The 23883-nt window shown below is 48.1% G+C and overlaps 1 protein-coding gene, 1 long non-coding RNA gene and 1 other non-coding gene across 3 annotated transcripts; 1 reads left to right on the top strand and 2 right to left on the bottom strand.

The window, feature by feature from the left end:
• The first annotated feature begins 4620 nt into the window (after nucleotides 1-4620).
• Nucleotides 4621-10388, top strand: LOC106006293. Its single transcript, XR_001180259.2, has 3 exons — nucleotides 4621-4739; nucleotides 5235-5317; nucleotides 9916-10388. It is a non-coding gene; the product is annotated as an uncharacterized LOC106006293 (long non-coding RNA).
• Nucleotides 10389-22515: 12127 nt separating this feature from the next.
• LOC106006291 (60S ribosomal protein L10-like) lies at nucleotides 22516-22951 on the bottom strand. Its single transcript, XM_013058887.2, has one exon. It carries the CDS (start codon nucleotides 22888-22890, stop codon nucleotides 22588-22590), a length of 303 nt encoding a protein of 100 aa, XP_012914341.1. The 5' UTR covers nucleotides 22891-22951; the 3' UTR covers nucleotides 22516-22587.
• Nucleotides 22951-23084, bottom strand: LOC123393406. The gene has a single exon (XR_006608171.1). It is a non-coding gene; the product is annotated as a small nucleolar RNA SNORA70 (small nucleolar RNA).
• Nucleotides 23085-23883: the final 799 nt, after the last annotated feature.

The raw sequence follows: 23883 nt of genomic DNA, 5'->3' as shown, positions 1-23883 counted from the left end.
TGTTTTCGCATTTCTGGGCTCAAGCCATTGCCAATTCTATCATGTTTCTGTGTGGATGCGTGAGCTGGGCCATGTGTGAATTTCACCATCCTCTTTCTGCAGACTCTGTGCTGCCCCTGCTTCTGCTTCTTGCAGCAAAAGCAGAATCTGCTCAGACCTATTTCAGCAAATGGGTTGTTCTCTGAGTTAATTTTCTGCAAGCTGACCGTGAGCCTCGGTAATGGGCAGAAGCAGGAGAACTTAAACTCGGAATGCCAGGCAGTGGTTCTCCAATGCTAAGTCACCTTCACTGAGTCTCCCATCACGTGAGCCCTTCACCGCCCCACCGGGCTTTCGGATGCTCATTCACGCTTCCAGCCCTAGCCTGCCCCGGTGTCCCTCCAGAGTTTTGGTTCCTCTGTTCCGACCTCAGGCACCCGCCATGCAGACCTGTGCTGAGCTTTCCTGTATCTGGTCTTCATCTCTCAACACCGCACCGCATGCAATTAGGTGCCTAATAAAGAAAGGCTCGGCGCTGCTGATGACGGTAATGATGATGGGACACCTGTGGTGAGCATCACAACTGGGAGCAATTGAATGAAATTATGCAGAGGGAATGCGAAGCTAAACGTCAAAATCTCCTGATGCTGAAATTTACAGAATTGCTGATTCCTCCCTCGGGTTTGCTTGAAAAATTCCTCCCTGGGGACAGCCAGCCTGACTTTCTATATCTATGGGAGGGCATTTATAGCCAGTATCACTAAAAATGGGAAAGGCTTTCCAAAGTGTGCTTCCAGACCCAGGGACTGGCTTTGTGTCCGTTTTTATCTGCTTCTAATAGTGACTCATCAGAAATCTGTAGAAGGGAGCACTGTGGCTACAGTGATTTCAGCTGGCCATTCATTCCTCCTGCTCCTCCACTGAAGGGTCTGTTCTGCCTCCCCTGGACTCAGAATTAGCCTTATGAGCTGCTTCAACCAATACTGTGTGGCAGAAGTTACCCTGTGCCAGTTCCAGATATAGATTTTAAAGGGTTGGGCTCCTGGGTGGCTCAGTTGGTTGGGCATCTCTCTTCAGCTTGGGTTGTGATCCTGGGGTGCTGGGATCGAATTCTGCTTTGGGCTCCCTGCTCTAAGGAGAGCCTGTTTCTCCCTCTGCCTTTGCCTACCCCAGCTCATGAATAAATCAATAAAATCTTTAAAAAAAAAAATTAAGGGTCTTGAAGTTTATGCTTTTGCTCTTATTGCTCAGATGCCTTGCCCTAAGCCAGATTCCTGCAGGAAGCTACACAGAGAAGACCCACAGGATGAATGGCCACATGGACATCTCAACGCAGTCGAGCTCCCAAGTGAATGTAGCCACATGCATGATCCCAGCTGACATCACCTGGATCTGCAGAGTGGAGCCCTGTCCAATCTCCTAAATGGTGGAATCCTAAGAAGGAATACATTATTACTGTTTCCAGTCAGGGAATTTTGGAGTGATATGTTATTGCAGAAGTACCCAACTGCATTATTGCTCTGTTAGAGCGGATGAGAGGCCCTACTGCAGGACTCTGCAGAATCAATGGATCTAGAGGAACTCCATTCAAAAGCCCTTCCACTGGGCCTGGTCCATCCTGGACATATGCGCAAAGAAGAACAGTGAAGTCAGAGGAACCCTGGTTCCTGTTGGAGAAGCCCCTCCTAGGAGAAGACCATGAGTTAAATAGTGCCCCGGGCTCTGTTCCAGCCTTCCTAAGGGTCATCACCCACCTACTCCCACAGGCTAGACAAGTCATATAGGTGCCGTGTTTGCAAATTGATCATGTAGGAATGAATATTCTTCAATTCCAAAAGGACCAATGTATTCTCTCATTTTTCTTGAGACAGGCAGCCTTTCCTGAGTGCTTCATGGTGACTCATGCTGCTAGAGACAAAGGTGAAGGGAAACAATCTCAACCATGAGACAGACAATAGCAGGGAGTTAACTATGCATAACAAGGAGCATTTGGTCCAGGATCTGGAAGGCCAGACCCCTGTGGTGGAATGGGAGATGCTGTGGTGTGCTGCCCAGATCCCCCTGCAAGGCTGACACACACTGCTCTCTGGTGTGGCTCTCAGCTGGTGCGCCTTGGCAGGGTCACTCTCTGGGGACTTCCCTCAACAAAAAGTAGCTATCTTGCCTAAGGTCATGCCCCTTCCCGGGGCAGCCCCCATCCAGTAATGTTAATGGGGGATATAAATGTATGGCTTCCTTCCTTAGGCAGAACAACACAGACAGATCCTCCTACCTTCTGTGGGATGGGCTGAACGCTTGGTTGTGACTGATCTACCCCAATGCTATACGGCTTCTCCATCCAGTCCTTCCCTCCCTCCTCCCCACCACCTCTCCATTCTCCAAAAAAAACTCCTGACTGCAAATCCCCATCTCAGAGTCAGCTCCCAGGAAACTCCATCCAAACCAGATGACAATTAAAATGACTAGCCATGGGCAATTACTGTTCAGCCTTTGTCACTTGTCATGACTGTGCTAGATCTTGCCATGTTTCAAGAGAAGTCATAAATCTAAAATTTTATTGGAAACTCTGTAATATTTAAATGTTGACTTGCTTTTTTTTGCTGTCCTATTTGCCACCTCTGAATTCTGCCCACTTCACCAAAGACCCTGAGGCTTCCCCATGAAATCTATACAACCTCTTGAACTCAGTAAAGCCAAATATATACTCCTGCATTTCACATTATCCTCTCAAATTTTCAGATGATTGATCAAATATGAAAAGAGACAGTAACAGGTTGACCTCAGTGCAAGCTAGGTATCTAGCCATGCAAGGTAGCATGTCCACTGCTGAAATGAACTAAATGTTCGTAACCCCCCATAGTTCATATGTTAAAGTCCTAACCCCCAATGTGATGGTATTTGGAGATGAGGTCTTCAGGGGGGAATTAGGGTCAGATGAGGTCATGAGGAGGAGGCCCTCATGATTGTATTAGCACCTTTACAAGAAGAGGAAAAGACACCAGAGAGCTTGCTTCCAAAACACAGGTGATGCCCCTAACCCAGAGGAATTGGAGATTAAGGAAGTGGTCCTAGGGATATGACATCAAATCTGGGATCTGAAGAATGAGTAGCAGTGGTGGTGATAGTGGTAGTGGTTAAAGAAAGCTCCAACAGAGCGAGCGGGAGGTGCAAAGACCCTGGGGCAGAGAAAGGCCTGCCCTTCCCCACCTCAACAGGAATGAAGGGAGTTTTATGTGGCTGGAGCACCATGAGGGGAGGAGAAAGAAAAGAGACATGAAGCTGAGGATATGAGTTGGGAACAACTTCAGTACCCAGTCATTTAATTTAAGGACAACCACAATGTGGGACATCAGAAATACTTACAGACAAAGTAGAATTATTTGATAAATTCAGAGGCCTACTTTTAAATCCCAAGTATTCCAATAATTATATGAGGGTATCCAAAACTGCCTGCATTGATGCCCATTCATTCATTCCACTGATAATTATTTGATGGCCTCCTACATTCCAAGCCCATCCCAACACACTCTGATGAAAGAACAGCTGGCCTGGCCCTGTGTGTTCTCTGTAGCCTGTTAGGGGGTGCTCCTGTCTTCTCAACCACTCTAATCACCCTGTGGTCAGAAGGAGGTGTTATATTCATGCCAGCAGGGTGATGACAAATGCTAGATGGCCAGAGTCACAGGTGCCATCAAGCTACTCAGGCATCACCGTCTTGGCTGTAACAGGGAAGCCAGCCCACGGTCTTCTTATTGTGGAAGCCCCAAAGCATCAGCATTTCTTCACACTGAAGGGGAACAATCAGTAAGCCTTTGGACGGACGGCTTGAAAGAGGCAGCTCTACGTGAGAATTGAAGGCCTCATGTTGGCCGCAGACCTTTAGCTAGACGCCCCGCCTCCCCAGCATGTCTCCCAGTTTCTCCTTGACTCTGCTACTGGGAGCATGTGTAAGTCACTGCAGGCAGGACACTGCAGAGGATGGCTGAATTCTGCTTTGCCAGAATATGCACTGGTCCCAGACTATCGCTTGTGGGAACAAGTTCAGATATAAAGCAAAAGCTCCGAGTGTCCTTGCTCAAGTTGGGCAGGGCTAGCGACTTGGCTCTCCAACAACAAAGTACAAGGCTGGTGGGCCGGCTAGTGAGAGGCTGGGAAGCCGAGCTGTCTTTGCCTCACAGGAGCTGTGCCCTGCGACTCACCCCCGGTTCTGATGTGGTCATTTCCAGTGTGTGCAAAGTGGGGCCTGACCCATGGCCTGAATGATGCGGTGTAACGATTCAGAGTAACACCAGGCAGTCCTTAGCTCGGGTCTCTGTAACCACTACCACGGACTGAGTGACTTAACCCGTGGAGATGCATTTCTCACAGTTTTGGAGGCCAGGAAATAAAGCAGACGACCTAGGCCTCTTCCCTTGACTTGTAAGTGACTACCATCTTGCTCTCTGCTTACCTGAGCTCTTCTTTGTGCACTCAAGGAAGAAAAGTGAGCAGTCTGTCCGGACTGGGTTTGTCTAGCCCACGCAGGCCACGACCGTCCAGCAGCCACGGCCAGGGTCAGGTGCAGCCAGGCACAGGGTCTGACTCAGCCAACACCAATTTCCTGGGAGAGCAAATCTGATTGGCCCCCCTGAGTCACGTGCTTCCGCGCGCAGGAAGCTCCCAGCCTCCACCCATCCGAATCAGCTCCCGGGACTGCGCGGCACGGAAAGAGGTGGGCTGTTGGAAGTGAGGCAGATAGCTCCAGTGTCTGCTGTAGGCAGGTGAGACCCCTTTAGGAGGGAGTGGGAAGAAGCCCGTTGCAGGGGGAGCAGCATGAATGGGTCATGGGACCGAAGTACACACCGCCTATGAGCGGGCACAATGAGGCGGTGACAAGGGGATTGATGTGGTGGAAGTGAAACCACAGTCAGGCTGGAGGCAGGTCATGGGAAACTTCAGGGGCAGTATTTGCATATCCTCTTAAGTGTACAGGGGCCAGAAAAGGGTTTGAAGCAAGGGTGGCCAGGATTAGAGCTTGTATCAGGAGGACTGGCTTAGAAACCCGTGCAGATGCGGGAACTCCAGGAGCAAAGGCAATTAGCATTTACTGAGCACCTACTGGGGCCCAGGCCTCCAGCTCGGTGCTTAAATACAGCGTCCCTGGGTAGGATCTTTATGGCAACTTATTATTAGCCTAGTTCCCTGGTCAGTAAACTGAGACTTGGACCAGGGAACCACTGGCCCCAGAGGAACCTTACCCCTTGTCTGGTCCTCAGGTGATCTTTCCATGTTAGTGCGTGGCAGAAACTGGGAAGACTCAAGATCCTCTAGGTGAGCTGGGACAGGACGAAAACACGTGGTAAGAGAAGGTGGGGTCAGATGGCACTTGGGTCCAAGATGGCAGCCATGGAGTCCAAGGGACACAGGAGAGCCTGATTCCATGGGGTGGCTGACTTCCCGGAGCCCAGGAGCTTCCCAGGCACAGATAGGACCTCCAGCCTTTTGCCTGTATCTGAGGGGTGGCTGGGCCTTCCTGTGCTGCCCCCAGCCTGCCCCCCTCTGGCCAGACCCCTGCCCCCTCAAAGGGGTTTTCTAGAGTCAGCTGGAGGGTGTAGGGGTGGGTATCTCATGAATTTTCATCTCTTCATCAGAACCGCATCCTTTCAAGGCCCCGGGAGCTGCCCAATGACTAGAAACTAGGAAGACCAGAGTGAGAAAGTAGGAAGCTGGGTGTCGCAATCCACGATCCTACAGGCTTGAACTAGGGCAAGGAGGATGGGGGAGAGGAAGGGTCAGATGCAGGACTCATTTTAGTGGAAGAAGTCTGCACACCTGTGACCCACAGAGTCCAGGGCCTTCCACATCCAAGGCCCCACCCTGTAGGCACCATTGCGGCCATGACATGAGGAGAGGGAAGGAAGGCAACCTTGGGAGCACGAGTGCAGGCTGAGAGTGTGACCCAGAAGCCAGAACCCCTGGGCTCTGCTGTTGACTTAGCAGTGTGACGTCAGGCAAGCTCCCCAACTACTCTGGGCCTCGGCTTCTCTTCTCTAGAATGGGACCACCAGTGGCACTTAAGTCCCGGCATTATTGTGAGGATTAGACAAATGGAAGGTAGAAATCACGACCTCAGAGTGTGCTCGGTGAGTGTTCCTCATTACCCTCTGAGTTAGCTCCTTCCTCATCCTATCGAGTGACACCCTTTCCTTCCCAGCTCTCATCGCTGTCTGACCTGACCACATCTGTGGTTGGTTGGCTCATTGGCTGTCTGCCCTCTTTCGTCCCTGTTGCTGGAAGCTCAGTGTGGGCAAGGAACTTGTTCCATCTTCCCCGAATCGCCACGGCCTAGAAGAGTGCCCGCCTGGCACAGGTCAAGCCGTTGCTTAGCAACAAATGCAGAGGCTGCTAATATCAGAGACCTGAGAGTGGGGCTGGAACAATGTTGACACAAAACACAACACAGGAGGACTTGCTGGGCCGGTTCGCAGAGCTACCGGGCTTCAAAGGAAAGAGAAAGGAAATCAGTGGAGAGTTCCAGGAAAGGTTTTGGAGAAGAAGAAGAGAAGAAGACCCCTCTCTTAGGAGAGGGGTCTCAATGAGGAGGAATGTCCCAAGGGATAGAGATGAGGTGGAAGGTGTGGCTGGGTGGGGCGGAATTAGTAAGAGCAGGAGTTTAGCAGGTGTCTACTAGCATCCTCGGGCTGCTCCGTAGGGATTGGCCGAGGCTGAGATTACACAGGCTGGTGGCAACAAGCTTTTGGTGTGCGCTTCAAAGGGTAAAGTGTTCTCTGGGTCCCGGGAGGATTGGCAGCAGGTCCCTCCTGCTCGGTGACACCTGGACCTGACCCTTCCCTGGAGCGTGCTTGAGCTGGGAATGATCTGTGGGGCCACACTCGTGGTTGAAAAGATCCCAGTAGCTTTACATGTGTGTGTGCGCGCGCATGTGTTTTAAGAACGTAGAAGCCAGGTTTTCACTTCTGAATTCTTAGAGAATACGTTCCACCTTTAGGGCAATAGGGCTCCCCAAATGTTATTTAGCATTGGGAAAGACAGGCATGATCCCCAGAACACCCAAGAGCATAGTGCACCCATGTCTGGATAAAACAAAACAAAACACACACACACAACCACAAAAAGTCACAAATCTGTCTCTTCTGCACATCGTCACCAAAAAAGGACTCGATGTTTTCTGTAGAGTAGGCAGAACCGGTTTTTCTAGCCCAGGAGCTGCTGTCTTGTCATTCATGAGGTAGAAAGGATGCCCTTTTCATCAGTGTGTTTAGTACCAAACAAGCAGTGAAAGTTAAAATAATTACCTAGGAACAATTGTCTATGTTTCTGTCATCTAATTAGGTAATCTGCCCAGGTGTTTAGCACCAAGGCCTCTGTGCTTTAATTGGAAAAAGTCAAGGACAGAAACTAATTAGCTGCATTAATCCAAACCAGAAGTCTAATGATATTAACCACAAATCACCACTGCAATCAGGAACCTTTCTTCTAAAACATTTTCAAAGTGGGGGAGGAGGAGGCAAAAGCAGAGTAGTTTTGAGCTTTAGAATACTGACTTCTAACCACCAATTCCCCGCAACCTTGATCCGCTCTCTCAAACGGAAAGAATCATGATTGACAAGGCAATGGAGAATTATAAGTGCATAAAGACCTCATCCACACCCTTATTTCAGGCAAGAAAGAAAGAAATACCATTGTAGATTCGATAGGCTCAACTTCTGTTCCTACGTTGACCCCCCACCTCCCTTCTGGAATCCTCCCCAAGTTAGAGAGAAGGATCCACGTACGCCTGATACTTTTGGGGGGTAGATCGATTTTTATGTTCTTGAAACTCTACCAATAGTTCCCTTTCCTTCCTTATTGTTTTCATTTCAGTGTGAGAAAAATAATCAAATTCCACAAGAAAAATCCCTCATTCCAAGATGGCGAGTGGACGACTGAGTCTCTAGAAAGAACCACAAGGGTTGTTTTTATTATGGGCTTTTCTTACTTGCCTCTTGGTCTCTTTTCCAGAATTTTTCATTTTCTGCTGCATTTTTTAAGGAGAATTGCTGGTTTGAAAACGCAGGGAAAAACAGAGCACACAGTCCTGATCTGTTCTGTTTTTAAAAGCTAAAGTAAAATGATCTTGGAATAATTTTAGATTCCTAGCACTATGACGTTTTAAGTGATTAATTAGATCAAAACCCCAAATTGGATGAAAACCTCAATACGGGAGCAGGCTGAAGACCAAAAAATCCTCCAAGGACTTGGAAATTCAAACACCATCTTTATTTGTCTTAACAGAGGGTGTTTTTCTGCCCCCTCTTCCCTCCGTTGATGACTTGAGTTTTATCAGGATTGCTAGCCAGATCCCTTAAGGTTAGTGCCAACAAATTCAAACTTGGGCACCACCAGGAGAAAGAACTTCAGTTGCCGTGCTAAGGACCATTTCTCCCCCGTTACTCTGCTTCTCATTCCCCACTTCATTTCCACTACACCTCCTCAAAGCAACCCGCTGTAGACAAAAATTCTTTCATGAAAAACTAACTTTTCCAAGAGTAAAATCTAGGAGTTTGCATAATTCAATGTCAGCCTTTTAGAAACTAAAAAGGAAGAAAAGAAAGAAAGAAAGAAGGAAAGGTTTTCACCATCTTTCCCTACAGAATGTAAACTGACTCTGTTTCGTGAAAACATCCCTGTGTCCCAAGCACTGGCCCTCTAGAGGTTGCGGCTTAGAAACCGGGGTGTAAATAAAACATGTGCATAAGGTAATGCTCCCAGCAGCTGCTTTGGGAGATGCTCCCGGCTTGTTTATTTATTTGTTTTTTTCAGCCTCTCTTTGTTTGACACGTGCTAGGTTTCTCCTGAGCTGTGCTTGCAAACACAGCTCACGTCGAAGGGTTAAAATAATGTGGTCATTATGGGACTATTCCCGAGGACCAGGCAGAAGACATCCACAGCCGACTTGTGGCAGCTGTTAGAGGCCCAATTGCCATCCACCAGGGAATTTGCTTATTTCTATATCACAGTCTCCCACCTTGATAAAAAAGAAAACACACACACACACACACACACACACACCCATTTCATTTGGACTGTGTACTAAGAATAATTGCCACCAATATTGATTGGTCCTCGGGGACCCGGCTGAATTTAAAAACGGCAGGCTGAAATCCCAGCTGATGTGGCCTCGCGGAGACTGCTGCTTATTTGTGACATGTTCCTATGTTTAAACTTATCTGTGAAGACTGTGAAATTAACATCCTCATGTCGCCAGCAATATGGTGCCACGCCCGGCTGAAACACACACCTATTTGGGTTCTGTTGTTAACACTGGCTTCTGTGCACGGGCACCCCACTGCAGAGTTTCCTAATGATGCAGCCCAAGTCCGTTTATTGCCTATGTATTTTCAGGATTTGGGCAAATATGTGAGGTTTTTCATTTTCTTCCGCCACACAGTTTTTTCCCGCTGGTCTTTAACCTAGAAGGTCTCTGGCGGTGGCCTCTGGCGTGGGTGTACATGCTCGGCTCTTGCATTAGCTTCTCCTTCACCATGCACACCTTTAACGCAGAAGGGTAGAAGCGAGACGTTTCCTGACAAGTGCCTTCGTCTGGGAAAAACCGAGAAGAAAATGTGCTAGGCTCTTAACCACTAAATCCATGTGATTACCGTTGCAAGGTGCAGAACAGGACAAGGATGGAACTTTCACCTGTTTCTGCAATTAATCACAGCTAAGAAAGAACTCCTACTCATTCTTTCTTAAATCATGCAGAGATGTGCTCTTAACCCACACAAAACATCTAAGTGGCTGTAAGGCTGGAAATTTCAGGACACAGATAAAAGCTGCAGAGAACTATGGCACTCTGCTGCTTGCCCAGCGGCTCTCTGTTTCCTGTGTTGTTATTATTATTTCCTGTGTTATTATCAGTTGTTGCTCATCTCATCTTTCTTCCTCTCTCTTCAGGGTCCTCCCTTTGCCATCTCGTACACAAATTGAATAATCTGAGCAATACCACTTTTTAAAAACACATGCATACAGAGAAAAACTGGAAAGATGTACACCGAAATTCCCAGAGGGCCTCTCTGCCTACTAGGATTACCTGTGATTTTAATTGTTTTCTTTTTGCTTGTCTCTGTGTCTTCAGTTTCCTACAATGTATATGTATCGTGATTGCAATATAGAAACAATTGTTTTAAAAAATGCAACTGGGACAAGTAGCATGACTTCTGTAGTTCATGTGCAAATTCCATGTAATTTCACTTTACCTTACTTAATGTGACAAGTATATTTATAAGCAAAATACTTAATATTGTCATCAATCTTCCTACTGACGTTGTACATGTTAAAATTTGCTTTCGTGTTACATTTTTTCAGATTCACCCCGATATAGCCCAGTGAGTAATTAAAATGGAACTGTCCTTTCTTCTTTTTATGTACTTATTGGTTGACTGCTCTGTTGGTTGGTTTCATTTGATCTTTGGTGGTAGGTTTTCCTGTTTTTCACTTTTATTGAGCATTTCCCTTTATCGTGACCTTGAAATTTCTAACAAAGGTCCCGATTGCACAAATCCAAGTCATAACTAATGAGTTGGAAAGCCCGTAGAATATGAAAAATACAAATGCAAGACACACACACACACACACACACACACACAATAGGCATGATTTATTTCATGAACCCAAATTTTGAAAATGTTTTTTAAAAATTACAAACTGAGCAAGCACCTAGTGCACTAGAGAACAGCAGAGAAGTCTCCGTTCACTTATTCTCCCCTAGAGCCATGAATTAATGTGAACAGCAACTAAATTTCTTTTCACACAGGCCGTCTCACTTTTTTATCGAAAATAGAGCGTAAGAAACCAAGATAAAGTGTATTCCTTTATTTTTTTAAGATTCATTTATTTATTTTAGATAAAGAGTGTGTGGTGAGAGGAGCAGAGGGAGAAAGAAAATCCTTTTTTTTATTAAGAAGATTTTATTTATTTATTGGGGCACCTGGGTGGCTCAGTGGGTTAAAGCCTCTGCTTTCGGTTCAGGTCATGATCCCAGGGTCCTGGGATCGAGCCCCACATCGGGCTCTCTGCTCAGCAGGGAGCCTGCTTCCTCCTCTCTCTCTGCCTGCCTCTCTGCCTACTTGTGTTCTCTGTCTGTCAAATAAATAAATAAATCTTTTAAAAAAAAAAAAAAGAAGAAGATTTTATTTATTTATTTGAGAGAGAGAGAGAGAGAGCACGAGTCGGGGGCAGGGGTGGAGGAAGAGGATCGTAAGCAGATGCCCCGGCGAGCACGGAGCCCAATGCAGGGCTCGATCCTAGGACCCTGAGATCACGACCTGAGCTGAAATCGAGTTAGACGCTTAACCGACCGAGCCATCCAGGTGCCCCAAAAGAGTGTATTCCTAATTACTTGGGGGAAAACCCGGCTAGCTTCAGGGGTACTTTAGAATCAACTCATTTAAAACCGTTTTGAAGTGGAGTTCGCCGTGTTGCTGTTACTTGTACAAAGTATTTCTACAGAGCTTGATCTCGGGCAGTTTGGCCCATTCCAGCGCCATCCAAGAACTGTCCCATTTGCAGTTCCGGGACCCACAGACTCACGGCGACAGGCTGGCTTGTGTCCCTGCTGCCTGTCACCCGCTGCCACCCTGGGAGGTCCCAAGCCAGGAGGAGCGAGGAAGCTCTGTTCCTAAACTCAGCTGCAGGGGCGCCTCTCTCTCCTTGGTGGGGCTTGCTTTCCTGAAATGCAGCGGAAACTTGACTTTGTTGGGTGTTATTGATTATTTTAACTCTTAACCGCAGGTGTCCGGAAGTACCGGAGGGAAGACAGCAAAGTGGCCCCTCAGGTTGTCTCAGCTCAGTCAGGTGGTCTCTTTACCGTCATCATACCCTAATTAGAAAACACAAAACCTTCAAGTTCTAGAACCTTCCCTTCCTGCCTGGGCTTTGCAAGAGGTCAATTACCAAAAAGTGATGTAACCCGGGCGTTAAGTCAGCAGCCCCGTCCTTGCCAGCTGGTGTGGTTTTGTAAAAATAAATAAAGCAGAGGAGGATGAAGACAAGAAGGATTTCCCCTTATTTAAATTTGGAAGGTTAACGGCTTGGTGCCAAGCACAGACCCACAGATGTTACGCCAGAGACTCTTCTGGGAAGAGGCGGGAGGAGCTGCTCATCCCACATCAAAAACAGCACTTGGAAAACTGCAAACACTGCCTTGGGTTGACGTTGCCTGAGAAATAAATGATGGGCTTCTCCCAGACAGATTAGACCGACCGAGGGACGAACAGCTTTTCTTCCCCCAGGGGTAGATGTGTGATACACTCACAGTGCAACGTACACCTAGAGATGTGAGGTTGTTTACTTGAAAATGATTTTTTAAGGAGTATTTAGCTCAGGAAATTCTAACCTGACAACTCCATCCAGACGTCATCTGAGGGGATAACACAAGAAGTCCACAGACAGCCATTGTGTCCCGGTGCCCCTGCCCAGGGCCCAGGGGGCCAGGCGAAGGTCGATGGAGAAGGGAAGTAGTGATTGCGCAGAGAAAGCCACCTCCTCCAGCCACGGCCTGTCTGGTCACACAGAGACTCCCCAGACAGAATCCAGAACACCCAGTTAAATTGGAACTTCAGATAAATGGTGTAAGTTTTTAGTTGTAAAAATGTCCCGAATATTAAAAAATTACACTCCACATTAGTACATGCCCTGCATTCTAGCCCGTCTTCTAAATCGGACATATTCCAATATGACACATAAGTCTATTCTACCAAAATCTTATTTATTATGGTCTGAAAGGCAACATCAAAGTCAAATGCAAAAATAGAGGGTGTCCTGTATTCTTATTTGCTAAATCTGGAAACCGTGGCACATGGCGATTTGCGGGGCGGTGGGGGGAGGTGCTTCAAGCCCTCTCTGTGGCCCCTCCCTGCTCAGAGCCCCCGACCACCACCGGAGACCCCTTCCTAACCATCTGCAGACCACTGTCTCCTTTCCCACGCTCTGTTCCCTCACCCTGCTGCCTCCTTCCTGCAGCTTATCACTAAAGGACATACCACATATTCTAGACAAGAAGGTTTATGCTCTGCCTACCCCATAAGCTCCAAAAGGCCAAGACTTTCATCTTTACTCTCAAACCTCAGACGAGTGTCAGCCACACCGTGGCCTCAGTAAACATCTGCGGCTCTGCACGACTAATGAGGACCCCGTGGGAAAAACAGAACTCTGGCATGAGAGGAGAGGCTGAATGAGGCACTTGGGTGGCTCAGTCGGTTAAGCGTCTGCCTTCTAGCTCAGATCACGGTCCCAGGGTCCGGGGATCAAGTCCCACTTCGGGCTCCCTGCTCAACAGAGAAACTGCTTCTCCCTCTGCTGCTTCCCCTGCTCATGCTCGCTCTCAAATAAATAGGTAAAATCTTCAAAAAACAAAATGTGTTAGGTGAACAGGAACTTCAACAGAAAGTGAGCACCAGCTCTTTTTCTTTTCCTTTTTTTTCCCTTAGTAATTGGTTATTTTTCTTTTGGGCTTCTGGCTCAGCAGGAGGTCCAAGCAACCTCTCCCTCCCACTCACACTCTCTCTTGCTGTATTTCTTTCAAATAAATAAAATCTGAAAACAAACAAACTAACAAAAACCCACAATTTAAATCTGGCCTGTGGTTAGGAGTAACAGGCATTCAAAATTCAATGACAGTTTAAATCTCTGGAAATATCACCAATTAAGTACCCATGATTGATTTGATTTGGTTCTTAACGTAATTACTCTCTTAGTGCCCTGGAGGACCAGGCCACGCCCAGCGGAGTGAAAAGAGCAGAAGTTTATAATGTGGGAGACCCCTGTTTAGCCTCACCTCCGTGGCTTGGCTTGAGGAAAGAGTTGGATTTTTTTTAAAAAATCTCTAGGTCTCCATTTCTTTGCCTAGAAAGTGAGAGAAATAAATCAAATTACTTTGAAGATTCTCTCCAAGGCTGCCACCAGTCACACTCCCTTTAAAATGAGGTGTCGGCCTCCGACCGACCCAGAGCCCTTCTTCGTTGAGAAACAGCGCCACCTTCAGGTCACAGTGACCATAACAGGGAGGTTGTGTTCTTGCTGTTCCAGCAGCCTGAGGAGGTATTCACAGAAAGCGTCCCCCTGGGGTCCTCTGGGACGTGGTCACACATTTGTGAGTCTGCCAGCTGGGTTAAGATCAATGTGTATGGACACGGAGCCAAGCTGAGCTAACTGGCCCGCCGGAGACAGACGCATGACCTTAGTCTAATTACCAGAGCCCCCCGCCAATAGGGCTCACCCACAGAACAAGTCCTAGTGGAAGGAAAGGCACCAAGGAACAGTGGATTAACTGAAGCCTATGGAACAATGATAACCATCTAGGCAATTCCACTTGAGACAGTTTCCACCTGCTCTTATCTTAGGACTATGTCATTTAGAGAGATCTCTTACTTACCTTTATTAAGAACAATGACATAACAGACTCTTTAAGTAAATACCTTTCTCTTTTTTTTTTTTTTTTTTTGCACAGTAAATATTTATTGAGCAAAGGTTTAATGCCAACGCAGTGCTGAGGGCTCTTACAAAATTAATTTTATCAAATTCCCACAACAGCCCTTGCAAGATAGGCATTAAGGTCCATGTGTTTCGACACAAAGAATTTGAGAGTCAGAGAGGCCCAGGGTGACAGTTCCGGCCTCCAACCAGAACACGCAGACACATGAGACACATGCCTTCACACGGTCCTCTGAGCAAGGACAGACCCCAGGCAACAAAGAACATGAGAGCAGCTGCCCCTTTCCAAGAGCTTATCTCTAGGGCACGATGTTGCTCCGCCAACTGTGGTCAGCAGTTTGGAAGCCAAGGCAGTTTTAAGGACATGGTTTATTCCTTTGAAGAGTATCTGTATGCAGAATAGAGCGTCGTCTTTGCCAGCTGTGCTCAGCTGCAATCACCCAAGCCACTGATGGATGGGGCCCAGTAGAGGGCGTTCGATGGTGAATTGTTACTAAGTATCACCATGTCTAAATGATGACACTCCCGAGAAATAGAATAGAAAAAAGTTTAAGATTGTTCCTTTGACAATATCTCATCATTCCCTAAATTCCAGAGGTTTTCATGGTTGGGCAAAGGACAGAAAAAGTGCCGCCCCAGAGAATGCATCATATACGAAAATCCATGCCTTGGGTAGCACTGAGAGAGAGAGGCAGGGAGCCACTGCACTTTGGGCTGTGGATCTCACACTTTCCTACATATTCCTATGTTTCCTATGTTCCTATGATTTTAGTTGACAATACTGGTTTTCAGTCTTTGCATCCCCTGCTACACTGTAGCACAGAATAGTACAGAATACTAGGCACAGAAATATTTGCTGATGCATTAAGGAAAGAATGTATGTTCTCCATGCAGAAGATAGGAAGTACACTCTCGGGGTGACCAGATCTATCTGAGACGACAGCTGAGTTATTTGAGGACAGAGCCCAAGGAAGGAACCCAGCTGCCAGGGGGATGGGAAAAAGTGCCTATGAACTTTGGATTCTGGGAGGAAGTCAGAGGAAATAGAAGGGAGCCAGCCTGGCCCGGGGCTGAGCGTCCCATCACAGAGGCAACCAGCGAGCATGAACCTGAGCAGAAAAGCAGAAATATCTACACGGCATGTGTCCCTGAAAGAATGGGGTGCACCAAGCCCCAGCAACAGTAGCAGTGGCTCAGCTGATCCCGATTCGAACCCGGTTGGACCCTTCTCCAGACCCACTTGTGACAGTTAGCTTCGCAATCATTTGTCACCGTCAAAGCCATCCATGCTTCTCATCCCATTCGCCTTCTGTTTGCCTTCTTTCCACCTTACCCTCCGTCAACCCTGCCTCCTTTTTAAAAAAATTCCTGCTCTGCAGGAGGCGAGGACAACAGGGAAATCAGTGCGTAGCTCCCTGAGGGGCAAAGTGAACCCATGGAAACTGGTTTAACCCAAGTGGAGAGACCAGTATACGTAAATAAAGAGGTAAAGATGAGGACCGTTATCTATGAGGAGCAGCGAGTGACTGGTTAGCTCTTGGTGATTGGGTGTACTTTCCGTCCCCTGAATGAGCCAGGCTCCGGGACCTGTCCGCCCACACAGCAACGTTGGGAAGTTTGGGAAAGACATACTCTCTGGACCACTGCAGCCCAGGCTTGGGCTTGGCAGGCAGAGGATGCCTTCATGGGAATTGGGTCAAACAGCACCGCAGCTGGATCTGAGTCCCCACGCACCATCACCCTCCCCCTTGCAATGCTCTGGTGGCGTGTGCTGCCTTGGGCATGTACTCGGGATCTTCTGTCTTCAAGTCTTACCTTAGAGGTGGCTTTTCAGGTTAGCCTGCGCAGCCCCTCCCAGCTGACCTTGCTCGTTGTCCACTCTCAGATCAGCCTGTCCTCCCCCATAATTAGCCTCAACTCGATCACAGCACCTGGGGCATTGTCTGTCTCTGATGAGCGTGGAAGCTCCCAGAAAGGAGGGTCTGTGTCCCTTGTGCTCTCTGCTGGAAGCCCTGAATGGGTCAGGCACATGGGATGCACTCAGCCAATGCTTCCAGAAGACGTGAATGATGGAACAAATGGAATGTTCGACTCAGGAGTCATCAGAAGCTACCTGATCCTTTTAAGGGAAATAGTTGGTCCACACTCTGCCCTCTGTGTAGCCTGGACACGCCAGGACAGTCCCTATGTCAAATGCTGGGTCCTCTGATAGGACTGGGTCACGGAAGCTGAGGCGGAATGGGCCAGCCTCCTCTGCGCGTACACCCCATCTTTCTCATTCGCATCCAGAAGACATGCACTGGGCGCATGTTACAAAAACGTGCTTCCCCGGACTTAAAACAGAAGCAAATTCCTCACATCATCCAGGCAACCTAGAAGTCGAGAGACCACCCAAGTTCAGAACACATAGGCTGCCAGTGTTTTCATGATGCCCAGTCAGCGTTTACTCCTTTGAAAAGTGTTTATGGGGTACCTACTAAGCGCACCCAGCACAATTCTAGGGGCTGATTTTTCTAATCTCAGGATAGCTGTTGGGAGCACAAGCGGCGCGGGTTGCCCTCTGTTTCATTGCGCTGCCACGGGCGGAGAGTGGTGGAAAGTTTGCCATTCTGACTGCGACTCCGCAGACTTGGTCCAGACTTGCTCTCCCGTTCCCAGCTGGACCGCGGCAAGGAGAGAGCAGCTGATAGCATTAACCTGATTTATAAGGGAAGAGCCACAAACCACAGCAGGACCGTGACTTCCTGCTTTGAAAAGGGTACCCGCCTGTGGACTCTTTCCGGGAGCTCTAGACCAGGTTAAAGATCTGCAGCTTTATAAGGCGGTGATAGGAAGCTATTTGTATAGATTATAAAGTGACCTTCTGCCTGACGCCCAGCACAGCTTCACCTTCCGTAGAGGTCAGTGTCTCTACCCCTGAGCCCCCGCCAGCCCTCCCCACACTGCTCTGGCCATGTAGCCCTTCCTCCCCCTCCAGCCCTCCTCACAGCCCCGCAGCACCCCTCCCCACCTGCCCCTACCCTCTTGGCGCAATAGGGAGCCGTCGCAGGTGCTGAGTATTTTTAATATCAACCCTGATTCCAGGGGAAGAATTCTATAAAGATCCTACAGTCTATTCCATAAAGATTCTAGAAAGGATTCTGTCAGGGAGCATCTAAGTACTTTGTGTTTAATGATGCAGGGTGGGAGCAGGAAGTCGTGGCTTTCAGAGCGGCTGGCCTGTAACACGAAGGCCAGCAGAGGGAACCATTTCCCAGCAGAAAAGTGGCTACGAAACCCAAGATGGCCGCTGTGTTAGGGCCTGTAACCAAGTGCCACAGACACAGCCAAGGGCTCAAACCAGGGAAATGTGTTGTCTCGCGCTTCTGGAGGCCAGGGGTGAGCAGGGTTGATTCCTTTTGGGCCTGTCTCCCTGGCTTGTAGATGGCAAACTTCTCTCTGTCTTTCTGGTCCGCCCTCGGTGCGGTGTACCTCCTGTCCCCATCTCTTCTTCTAAGGACACTTAATTAACTCTTTTTTTTTTTTTTTTAAGACTTTATCTATTTGACGCCAGTGCAAGCAGGGGAGCAGCAGGCAGAGGAAGAAGCAGGCTCCCCGCTGAGAAGGGAGCCTGATGTGGGACTTTGTGCCAGGATCCTGGGCTCATAACCTGAGCAAAAGGCAGACACTTAACCAACTGAACCACCCAGTAACACGGCCCTTAAACCTCTGTAAGGCCCTATTTCAATTACGGTCACTTTCTAAGATACTGGGGGTTAGGACTTCAACATATGGAGTTAGGGTGGATGCAATTCAGCCCGGAACAGTCACCATGTTTTCTATTTAGTTAACTTTTTTAAAGATGTGTGTGTGTGTGTGTGTGTGTGTAATTTACATATATATTTTTTAAAGATTTTATTCATTTATTTGACAGAGAGACACACACAGAAAGGGAACACAAGCAGAGGAGTGGGAGAGGGAGAAGCAGGCTTCCCGCTGAGCAGGCAGCCTGATGTGAAGCTCGATCCCAGGACCTTGGGATCATGACCTGAGCCGAAGGCAGACGCTTAACGACTGAGCCAACCATGTATATTTTTTAAATGTTTGCTCCACTGTTTTCTAGAAATGTGCTCATCTTGGAGTGATGTGGTTTTGGAATATAGGTGAGGTTTGGTGGGGTGGGGTCCGGAGCCGACAACCAAGAAAGAATTCTTGAGACATCTTTGGTGCAAAATGGTGGTTTATTGAAGCGCGGGGCCAGGACCCGTGGGCAGGAAGCGTTGCAGCCCCGGGGTTGTGAAAGATGGCTATGTGGTTGGGGGAGGTAAGGGAAAAGAGAGGTTTCAAGAAAGAAGTTTCGTATATTAAAGAAGGCTCACAGGATGCCAGAGGACTTGGTATGGTCAGGTTGAGGTTATTTACCTCTCTAGTAAGGCCTTAACAGTAGGATAGTTGGGAGGTTCCTGGAGGAATGTTACAGTTGTTACAGTCCTCCTATCACAAGTCCTTATCAATGGCCTGCAGGTTTAAAAGAAATTCAGTCTCATCTACATTTCTTTCTGCCTCAGCCTCCCTCAATTTCATGGAGGAAAGGGTGATGTTAGGGCTTCAGGAAACTGAGTGATGGGTCTCTGGAAATTAGGCTGTTAATAAGAAAGCTTCTTCCTTATAAATCACTAGGACATTTGTAAACGGAGGGAGGCTCAGGTCTTGCAGGATTGTGATCTCCACAAATTAACTATTTGTTTTTCCTTTAGGGCAGCCAGGAATGCCTGAGGAATGTCACATATAGCCCACTGGGGGGGTGGATTGTGGTGTGTCAGCTTCAGCTTTGTCCTCAGCTTGCCTTCTGTCCCCTCATCAGGGGCGCCTGGGTGGCTCAGTCAGTTAAGCGTCTGCCTTCAGCTCAGGTCATGATCCCGGGGTCCTGGGATGCAGCCCCCCATCAGGCTCCCTGCTCAGAGGGGAGTCTACTTCTTTCTCTTCTCTGCCCCTTTCCCCACTTGTGCGCACGTGCTCTCTCTCTTTCTCATAAATAAATAAAAGATCTTTTTTAAAAATTTGCTAACCTACGCTGTTTTTACTCCCATGGTGATCAACACATAGTTCAAAGGTCTTGTCCCACTGCCATATTGGCACACACGGATGGTTCGCTCAGATTAACAGAGGGCACGGACACAGGCACCCCATGGGGGAGTCATGCGAGTTCACATATCTAAAGACACAGAAGGACGTGAGTGAGGTCAAAACATAAGCAGAGTGGCTGGCGGCCACCTACAGAGGCCAAGTCGGGTTCCTGAGGTGTGGAGTGGGGAGTCGCAGATGATGCCATGATAGTAAGAGTTGCCCCAGACCTCCTCATGCCAGTCTCAAAAACTCTCTCCTCCCTCCTGGTTTTCCCCTTCTCTTGCTGCAGCTTCGTACCCTCAATGCCGGGGCAGCTCTGCTGCTCGGCTAGCCCAGAGTCGTGCAAGGAAACCTTCCAGGTCTGGTGAGCCTCATCAATCTTTGAGCTAGACACTAGCAATCTGACTACAGGGGAACACTCTCTGCTCCCGGGGCAAATGGAGCCTCGTCTGCTATACCCGACTCAGAGCCTCAGAGCTGAGACAAAGGCAGGAAGAGTTCTCGCGGGGTCCGGCTTACTGGCCCTTGACTCACTACGCATCTCACCCAGCGCTCCTAAAATGTGGTCTGCCCAGTCTAAAGGTTGTCTTAAGGATGAACGAATGCATCTGAACAGAAACCAGTTGTCTGACCCCATAACCAATTCATTGCAAGTAAATATCATTAGAAAATTATCATATGTACTTCCTTATGCATTCACGCATTGGAGATTTTATGCAAAATACCCCGTTACCACCAACAGTACAGTAGATGGGCTGAGGGAAGGACAAGGATTTGCTTAAAGTGGGAGTCTTTGCTCAAGGTGCGCTTGTACTTACTGGGCAGGTCAGGACGTTTGAGGTGAAGTTTAATTTTTTAAAGAGATTAAAAGCCAGAGCCTGGATCCAGAGGTCAGCAAGCTCCATACCCCTCAGGTCTCCCCCCGGGGGGACAGGCGCAGTTCTAATAAAATAAGAGTTCTGAGGCAACGCTGATGCACTCAGTCATTCCATCTAGATCCCAGAAGTCAGCTGGGGCCCCTTTCTCTTTGGAGATCAAAGTGTGATTGGCTCAGGTCCGTCTTTATCATGACCCAGGACACGAGCTCGCTGGACCTGTGTTCTTAGAAGCTCCCTCACTTCACCCCAGTATGATCTCAGGACTTCTTTAAGCTCTGCCAAAGGAATGCACTCACAGTCACACAAAACATGATAAGCCCTCTGGGAAATGTACTGTGCTCGGGGATTGTATCACATAATCCACAGCAAACCACCTCACAGAATACTTTAATGTTTTAATATGCTTTTTATTAAATAAAATAAAATCTCATTAAAATATTTTAGTATTAATGAAATATTAATAGTATAAATTACTATTATCAATTTAAAATTAATCTTAATAAAATATAGATCAAATATTACTAAAATATTATAAAATAGGATATTATTTTAGTAAAAATGAAACATATTAATGCTTAATATGCTTCAATATTCTGGCTCTTCCTGTGCCCTGAAAGGGCAGGTGGTGGGGGTGGTGTGGGGGACAGTAGCTCTCTCGTAGCTGAGTGCTCTGTTCCTTCTCCCACATCATGCCCGCCTCACCAGAGTGCCTCCTCAATCCTGGACCTCCCCACTTCCAGGGCCACCTCCAGTCCACAGAGCACCATGGTGGACATATACAGAAAAATCCAGCTCGCTCCAGCCCCCATGCCACGGGTTACCTCCAACCCCGTCTAGGGGCTCCCCTGAACCTTCTTTTTAACAAGATCTGCCGTCTTTAAAGGTCAGCTAAGGTTCCACAGAACTTTTAAGTTTTCTCTTTCTCTTAACAACCCACGTGACCTGTTCTCCTTGAATGCCTTCTACATTGTGGTCACAACTAGGGCTCTGGACCCAGACTCCGAGGTTAGGGTCCTAGATTCACCACTTCCTGTGTGACTTTGGGCAAGTTACTTGTCCTCTCTGAGCCTCTGTTGTCTCGCCTGTAGGAGGAAGGTGTTAGTGGCTCCTGGCTCCCGGGGTTGACATGAACACGTTACCTAGTATGTCAGAAGCTCGCAACAGCGTCAGCACGGGTTAAGAGCTTTGGTGGCATTGTGTGGTAGATGCAGGACGAGTCAGGGAAACACAGCCCAGGGGCATGTAGCCCACCCCCCACCGACGTGATGTCACCGTGCTGTGATGGGTGAAGTGCAAGGTGCTGGGGGTTTGATGGGAGGGTCATCCTGCCCATATCTGGGGACAGGGACAGCTAAGCTGAGTCCAGGAAAGGAAGGAGGGACCAGAAGAGAGGAGGCTAAGGGTCTTCTGGAGATAAGGAAGAGCATCTGCATGCCCAGCCCATAGGGACAAGGGAAACCAGGTCAAGGTCAGACATGAATTAAGCCTCACAGGGCAGAGAATGGGTTGGGCTACGGCGAAAGACTGGAGCAGGAAGTAGGGACAGGAAGAGGTGGCCTTTGGCCCAGTGGAAGAGTCCGCATTTCATTTCAAGGATGATGGGAGCCCCAGAAGTCCTATGCAAAGGACCAAGGGATGGAATTTGCATTTTAGCAAGAAGGTGCTGGCTGCTGGGTGGGAAGTGAGTGAAGCCTGGGAACATGAGATTTTGTATTTTTCATGTTTGCCCGAGACCTGTAGGAAGTGAAGCCTGCTGCCCCACAACCAGAAAGAGCCCCAGGGTTTGAGGGGAATGAAGCATATTCATCTTGAAGAAAAACAGTATGAGGGGTGCCTGGATGGCTCAATTAAGTGTCTTATTTTGACTCAGATCATGATGTCAGGGTCCTGGGATGGAGCTCTACACTGGGCTCTGTGCTCAGCATGGAGTCTGTTTCTCCCTCTGCCTCTCGCCACACACACACACACACACACAAACACACACACACACCCCACATAACACACATGCCACTCTCTGCACACACCACACATACACCATGTGTGTATATATACACTTGAAACAGTTCGACGTTTAGCATTATTTTTTTTTTTGACAGGAAGTTGGATTTATTGGTGGGCATGAATATGACGGGAAGGGGTAGTGCTAAGGTTCTCATGAGTGCAGAGCCCTCCATTTGTCCAAGGGACCACGGTTAGGGATGTATTTGACCCCACAGCCATCTGGGATAAGCCGCTTTTCAGCCACCATGTCTTCAAATTCATCCGCATTGAACTTAGTAAAGCCCCACTTCTTGGAGATGTGGATCTTCTGGCGGCCAGGGAACTTGAACTTGGCCCTGCGTAGGGCCTCAATCACATGCTCCTTGTTCTGCAGCTTGGTACGGATGGACATGATGACTTGGCCAATGTGGACCCTGGCTACTGTGCCCTGGGGCTTTCCAAAGGCACCCCGCATACCTGTCTGCAGCCTAAATTGGAGATAGCCATGAGGTCAGACCCCAGCATCCACCAAAAGGGCTGTCTCCAAGGTCCCTTAGGGCAACACATACAATCAACAGGCTGCATACACTACCGAGGAGGCTACTGTTTGCAGCCATGGCACACTGGGCCCCCACAGACAAAGAGCACAGTCGGCTTAATTGGCTGCAGAGGACGTTTAGCATTATTATGTGCAATGCGCTGTGCTATGTTCTAGTCCACTTTTTTTCTTCTTCCCATTCTATTCCTTTCCTTTTTGTCCCCCTAATGATGTCTAAGCCTCACTAAATTGGTTTCATGAATTACTCATAGATCCCAAGCTTCGGTTTGGGAAACACTGACTTAGAGGGAGGCATGTGAAGCCCACAGGCCGCTGTGGATGGGGCTTTGAAGTAGAGTGGGCCATAGGGTGTGCTCTAGGCATAGTGAGGGCCCTGGCCTGGGCCCCAGCTCTGACACACAGCCACCTGCCGCAGTGGGGTATGGATAGGGGGACACAGGGCCTCATAGCCTGCTGGGGGTACTGACAGGAAAGGGCCCTTTCTGCACTTGTGTGGCTAATATGGCCTCAAGGTTTGCTTTAAAAAATATATACACACATATATATATATGTATATATTTTTTAATCCATTCATCTGTTGAGAGACTGAGACATCTGGACTCTTTCCGGATCTTGACTACTGTAGACATTGCTGCTGTAAACATTGGGGTGCATGTGCCCCCTCAAATCACTATGTATCCTTCAGATAAACACCCAGTAGTGCAATTGCTGGATCATAGGGTAGCTCTATTTTTAACTTTTTGAGGAACCTCTGTGCTGTTTTCCACAGTGGCTACACCAGTTTGCATTCCCATCAGCAGTGTAAGAGGGTTCCTCTTTCACCGCAGCATCACCAACATCTCTTGCTTCCTGAGTTGTTCATTTTAAGTTATTCTGACTGGTATAAGGTGTTATCTCATTCTAGTTTTC

This window comes from Mustela putorius, unplaced genomic scaffold (genome assembly GCF_011764305.1).
Source record: "Mustela putorius furo isolate JIRA1106 unplaced genomic scaffold, ASM1176430v1.1 tig00000832_pilon_pilon_pilon, whole genome shotgun sequence".
Taxonomy (NCBI): Eukaryota; Metazoa; Chordata; class Mammalia; order Carnivora; family Mustelidae; genus Mustela; species Mustela putorius.
This window is presented reverse-complemented; position numbering and strand designations above follow the sequence as displayed.

Bases quoted from the DNA above. Each gene is read 5' to 3' on its own strand.
- LOC106006291 (XM_013058887.2), bottom strand. From the start codon at position 22,890: ATGCGGGGTGCCTTTGGAAAGCCCCAGGGCACAGTAGCCAGGGTCCAC.